This window comes from Austrofundulus limnaeus, unplaced genomic scaffold (genome assembly GCF_001266775.1).
Source record: "Austrofundulus limnaeus strain Quisiro unplaced genomic scaffold, Austrofundulus_limnaeus-1.0 Scaffold1711, whole genome shotgun sequence".
Classification (NCBI taxonomy): Eukaryota; Metazoa; Chordata; class Actinopteri; order Cyprinodontiformes; family Rivulidae; genus Austrofundulus; species Austrofundulus limnaeus.
Window position 1 is genome coordinate 1,973 of NW_013954113.1, and position 1,127 is coordinate 3,099.

At 34.4% G+C, this 1,127-nt stretch overlaps 1 protein-coding gene across 1 annotated transcript in view; it reads right to left on the reverse strand.

Annotated features, from left to right (window-relative positions):
• Positions 1-301: 301 nt before the first annotated feature.
• Positions 302-1,127, reverse strand: part of LOC106536164 (chloride channel protein 2) — a gene marked incomplete at both ends in the record, with an annotated part of 18,632 nt that continues 17,806 nt past the window's right edge. Inside the window, 1 exon segment of the mRNA XM_014033362.1 lies at positions 302-334. Within this exon segment, the coding sequence (XP_013888816.1) occupies positions 302-334 (33 nt within the window).

Here is a 1,127-nt window from a genome sequence, read left to right on the forward strand (position 1 = left end):
GTACCAGAACGAGGCAGGTTATGATTCGTTGTTCATTATCATATGGCGATAACTGACAGTATAACATTGCTTGCCCGGCCTATGACAGCCGGGCCCACATCTTACAGACTTCGTGATTGCCTTCTGTTCCATGTCTGCCCATTAATAAATGACTTATGATCATACCCGCAAGACTATTTGTCTTTCTAACACCTTTTCACCGTGTTTCTCACCATTCTTGCCACGACAATTGGCTTAAATAACAGCCTGTGCTCTGCTCTCATTGATTGTAAAGTCTGTGTGTAATGTTTGTGTCTCTTACCTCTTTATGAGTCATGTTGTCATACACATCATCCTGTAAATAAGGAGATACAAGAACCGTTTGTACACAAAAGTATATGTTATCAGTCTATACGCAACAAACACAACAACACAACAAACACACACTAAACAAAAAGACAGTTCCAATCACAGGGTTATCTTGAACATTTGTAATTTACTGTATATTTCTGCCAAGAAGTCAAAACAACACACTAATTGCCCATGCATGATGAGTGTTGTATTACTCCACTGTGTCAAGACAGATGGACAGATATGAGATGAGCAACTACTGTACATTAAATGAGTGCGGAGGATGTGGAGTATGATATGTCAGAGCAGATGATCATCACACTGAAGGATTTACAGTAAGATTATCAAAAAAATACATAAATGACAGTTATTATATTGATTCTAGTTGCCTAGTTTGCCTGTGTTATCACCAAGCGTGGTTTTCAATATTCCAGTAGTTCCATAGTGTAGGGGTAACCCTGGTGAAATAAACATTTCTATTCTTTGTCTTTGATTTTGCTTTTACACTTATAAGAAGGAAGTCATTTTAAAGTTTGTTTCTATTTTCTTTAAGTGAATAGGACAATATGTTCTATATGTTTTTCTTCATTTAATCTTCTGTTAGAGGTTATAATCAATATATCATTACTCAAAGTTTTATTGAATTAATCTTTGCATSYCTTTATTCCAGAGTTTAACACTGTGAAGGAAAAGAGTTGAAATGTGTTTTACTGTTTTTTCTTAATACTGGTTTATTAATCATGGTTTTATCATGTTTTCTTAATTGGTTTAATGATTAATTATTGTGTACTATTAAT